General features: G+C 43.6%; 1 protein-coding gene across 1 annotated transcript; it reads left to right on the top strand.

Moving 5' to 3' along the window:
* The first annotated feature begins 464 nt into the window (after positions 1-464).
* On the top strand, positions 465-4278 carry LOC123074914 (probable WRKY transcription factor 63). Its single transcript, XM_044497640.1, has 3 exons — positions 465-703; positions 996-1103; positions 3489-4278. The coding sequence occupies exons 1-3, from the start codon at positions 606-608 to the stop codon at positions 4048-4050; spliced, it is 768 nt and encodes a 255-aa protein (XP_044353575.1). The 5' UTR covers positions 465-605; the 3' UTR covers positions 4051-4278.
* The last annotated feature ends 1020 nt before the right edge of the window (positions 4279-5298 follow it).

A 5298-nucleotide genomic window follows, 5' to 3' on the forward strand; every position in this document is an offset into this window, starting at 1 on the left:
TCTAGGGCCTTTCCGTAAAAAATATATATTATTCACGTAAATCACATATAGCAGTCGGGATATCAATATATAGCATATATTATTCCCTGCAATCCATATTACTTGCCGCAGCTTTAGTACAAACTGGATCGGAGGGAGTAACGATGTTTTCGCCCTCTCCCAGCCTGCTGTTCACCTGAAAGTATATTTGTGGGTTACGAATACCCTGTTGCACAACTGGTATACAGTAGTATATGTTCAGCAGTGCAAGACCACGCGTGTCACATGTTGGGGTACGTTGGTGAAGTTTCAAAGTCCAAAAGATGCCGCGTTTGCGGTTAATTAAGCCCTGGATTTAAAATTCTGGAAGCGAGCGCGCACCTGATCCATGCGCCATCTAGCTCCAGGTTCCGCAGACCGCAGAGCATATGTATATATAAGTGCACAGTCACGCACTTCTTCTCTGCAGCAGTAGACAAGAAGAATAATACTCACCATCTCCAGCACTCGAGGCCGTACCAGCCAAAGGATCGATCAGCGCCGACCAACTGCCAGGACACTTGAAGGTTTTTGCCGGGCGGCAACACCAGCGCACGGCGAGGTTTGCAAGAGAAGCCACCGTGGCCATGAGGGGCAGCAACATGCTCAGCTCCAGTGGGAGCAACAAAAGGACGCTGCAGCAGGATTGCAGTGGCGGCAGCCATGCCCAGGAGCACACCAAGAAGTAAGTTTGAGTTTATCAGACGATCGAAATTGTTATTGCTTCCATGGACCTTCATCATGCCTAAACTGAGCTAGCTAAGCATGCGAATGAAATGATTTGCAATCAAGGTTTGGGGTATTGAAGCAACTATATATGACTGGTTCTCGTACTATATGATGTTCATAGTTATAGTTGTTTGGTGAAAATTAAAGTTCATATGGTTAGTACGTCCTACTTGCTACATGTGATGTATTCTCTTGTCCTAGTGTATATTTGTCATAAGTTTCTAAATGTGGTTTTGTTCCTCAAATAGGAAGTCTCGCATCGGCATGAGAACAGACTACACATATGCACCGTATCATGATGGATTCCAGTGGAGAAAATATGGGCAGAAGGTGATCCGGGGCAATGCCTTCCCAAGGTGCGTGTGCATAGATGTTATGTCATTATATCAATCAATTGTTTTAACAATTAATGGATGTATCTGATGCAAACATTGTTAGCCTGCCCAAAGTCTGAACTCATGCTAATTAATTAAGGCTTGTTCAGTGCAAGGAAATGTCAGAAAAAACTTTCTAGTAGTTTCAAAATCTGTTTTCTCTCTGTAAGTGGTTTGATTTGTAGAAATCATGCATACAATAGCAATATTTACTAGTCCAATAAATTCAGAAGAGTTCCATAGAAATAAAGGCATGTACAATTACCTCAGTTATACAAAGAAAACACACACCTTTACGCTCGAAAACATAAACTGCTTTGGGTTAATTAGGGTCTCACATAAGCCCTTAGTGATGAGATAAGACATGATTAAACCAAAGCTTCTCTATAATGATATGTACCTCTCACCTAACTTAAACCAAACATATACGTTAGCCCACTCACTATCGATCACACACCATAGCAGATGCTTCCGTATTGGTAAAGTGTATGTGATTGATCTCCTTTCAAGGCTTTCCCATGTTAGTTAAGTGCTGCATGTTTTTGGTCTGATCGTTTCAGCGATTTAAGTAGTATTTTAGTCCCAAGTGTGCTTCGACGCAAAGGGTTGATATATACTACGATGCATGTGCGGTTTATTAGATTGATCTGCCGTGGTAGCTACCTGTGGTTCGCGCATCAGGTTGTGACGCTGACCTTTACGTTGTCGTGTACCTAGAAACCACATGCCTAAATGGGAATCTGCAATTAACAAGCGCAATGAACCAATTGGGAAACAAAAAAGGAACTAAAGTACCATCATACATTGAGGGAATCATCATGTTCTGCTTTCGTGCACTCCACCCAGGTTTTTTAATTAGCCCATGAACGCGGGGATAAGCTATTTAAGCTCTCCAGCAGTCCTGCTCAACTACTTGCCCTTTGATTAAACCAAGTTTCTTTAATTTGTCTTTGCTATGATTGTTGCGCAATTGTACCACAATCTGTGCATGACCACTCTGGTCACATTTTTGAAGATGAATATATGTAGTTTAAGTAGTAATTACAAATTAATTCATGACATGGTTTTGTTCCGAGACTGTCAAATAATACTTATTCTTATTCTTGAAAAAAATATTCTCCCTACGATCCATATTAGTTGTTGTTGATGTAGTACAAAGCCGTACTAAGTACTAAATCAACAATAATTAATATTGATCGGAGGGAGTAGTAAATTTAAAACATCTGTGACACGCGAGGCAATTAATGAGTCATACTACGTATGAAACACCCGCACACTTTCATTCAAGAAATCATATAACAATGCAATAATAATTTTGTAAATAATCTCTCATCTTGGAAAATTTGCAACTGGGCCAAGTGACGGGAAGCAAAACTTAACCAAAGGTTTTGTCAAATTGGTTTCGGCTAAAACTAAATACGCCATAAAGTCACAAAGAAAGCCACTCCTAACCGCAAATTAGAAAATTATAGATATTCTTGTTGAAAATTTAATTATCATAAGATTAGAAATTTGAACCGCAAGATACTAGCATATAGTACATGTAGCTAGTCCAAGCTCGACTGGGCCTTGGACGAATTTGGCACATTTTCTTTTTAAAAAGGAGGATTACCCCCGGCCTCTGCATCTGGACGATGCATGCAACCATTTTTATTAATTATTCATAAAGACCTTACAAAATAGTACTCAGGTAGTCTGAAGCCACCATCTTAGCAACATTCATCGCTAACGTATTTGACACATATATTTCAACAATCTTAACACACGCATGGCTGCCCCAGCACGGGCTAGGATTTTGGCCAATTTAGATCATATGGCCTGCTAGATCAATCCTAGCACCTCCGAGCTAACCCTAAGACAAATAGCGATGAAAAACCAAAAGGAGCTATATGGTATATATGCAATATATGCATGCCCTCACATGGTGCCATTGTGGGGTTTAAGCGAACTTCAATCACAGCTGGAAAATTATGCTGTAAATTTTGGTCGAGCATTTCCAATCATATTTGTATTAGAAACATTTAGATGTGTCAGGGGATGACTCCAACATTGTGCATTTGGGATCTCTAGAGAGTTCTAGAATATAAGTATGCAATATCAGTCCATGTTAGATCCGATCGGGGACACCCCATACTTGGGGAATGCGCCCCACATTGTGATATCGAAAGCATAAGGCAGTGCTCCTTGAAGCTAATGATACATGTCGGCAAGATTAACAATTCTGACCCATCATCTATGTGACACGATGCCAAGTGCTCGCATGTGCCAAGTTTTTGCCTAGCTAGCACCTCTTTCCAGAGCATTTTTTGCCAGGGCATGGAAAAGTGAGCACATACTAATGAAACAACTCTCTGTCGTTCCATGCAGGTGCTACTACAGGTGCACGTACCACCAGGATCATGGCTGTTCGGCGAGCAAGCACGTGGAGCAGCACAACTCGGCGGACCCGCCGCTGTTCCGCGTGGTCTACACGAACGATCACACATGCAGCGGCGCTGCTGCTTCCGCATCGGACTACATGGCCTCGTCGATGCACATCCAGCAGATCGCCGACGCCTCTCTGAGGAAGGCCGACACGGAACCGGAAAGGCCGCCGCGCCCGCAGCAGCCTCGCTCCGGCGGTGGCTACGCCGCGGCGATAAAAGAGGAGAAAGACGCCATCGTCTCCTCCCTGCTCACCGTCATCAGAGGCAGCTGTGACGTTGTGAAATCTGACGCTGCGCACGAGGGCTACAGCAGTGCGTCGCTGGCTAGTAACTGCTACGCGATGTCATCACCGTCGGTGGCCGGAGGTAGCCGTGAGGGTAGTAGCAGCTCTTCGGTTTCGCCAGTGGTGCTGCCGGCGCCAGATGACATGGGATTGGGACTGGACTTCATGGTGGAGTCCCACTGGTTCGAGCCTTTGGATTTGGGTTGGTTCGTAGAATAGTTGAGTACCTGAGTGTGTGCATTCGATTATCCTAACACGACGTCCTTTTTTCCTGAGATGTGGTGGGGGTTAGACATGCTACTCACCATATCTCAAGTGAGAATCTAGCTGGGTGGGTGAGTTCACAACTGTTTTTGCTCACCATTGCACTCTAGAAGAGTTCTCGATGACGTCATGCACCCATCCATTTTTCTCTCTATAGGGAGAGACAAAGAGGAGTAATATATATACACCATATTTCCACTTTTGAAATAAAATACAAGATTGTGAATATAGTGCATATGTAATTGGCTCTTCCTGCTCTTGTTGCCAAGATCTAAGAAATGACAGGATACAAGAAAGGGAGAGCGTGCCGCCCGAGGAGGTGGCCGGGCTGAGCCCGTGCCACCGCCGACGGAGCTCCTTCATGTCCCGTCATAATATTAGGAAGACCATTTCAATGAACGGTTGGTGCTGTTATTGACATGAAGGAACAGACATAAAGTTTCAATTCCCAGTAAGGAAATGGATGGAATATTTTCCAATGAAGAAAACCAAATTAACATATGAAACAATAGTGACACTACTAGGAAAAGGCCTACTAGTGGCGCACCAGTTTTGCCTACTAATGGCGCACTACTGGTGCGCCACTAGTATTAAATACTAATGGAATTAGTATCTGGTATACTAATGGCGCATCACGCCGTGCACCATTAGTATAGACCAACATGCGCCATTAGTGTGCCTCCCAAGGGGCGATATTTACACATGTGCTTTGCCATACTAATGACGCACTGTGGGGTGATGCGCCATTAGTATGAATATTAGGGATTTTTTTTCTTTTCTTATATTTGCACATGTTACAAAATATATTATTGGACAGAATATAGACAGCACCACACAGCAACAGCAGATTCATCGAATACAATAGAAGATTAGTCTCCGAATACAATTCATCATATTAGTCTCCGAATTCAAAAGACCGAACAAAGATAGAACATTACAAGTCTCGAGACCGCGAGTAGCGAGTTTGTCTTCACATTACAAGTCGATATCGATCATCTAAACTACCATCACATAGAAGAGAGCTGCGGTCATCACGATGAGCATCATCGCGATGAAACTGGTCTTCATCCGGTTCCTCCAACACTCCCTCCTCTCTCCCGCTAGATAGCGCGCGTATCTAGATTTCGCCTCCGCCCTAGTGGTGTACCCTTTGTAACTGTTACCGCTGAAACGGTGAACCTGTCTCCGACACTCCTCCCAGTC

This window comes from Triticum aestivum, chromosome 3D (genome assembly GCF_018294505.1).
Source record: "Triticum aestivum cultivar Chinese Spring chromosome 3D, IWGSC CS RefSeq v2.1, whole genome shotgun sequence".
NCBI lineage: Eukaryota > Viridiplantae > Streptophyta > Magnoliopsida > Poales > Poaceae > Triticum > Triticum aestivum.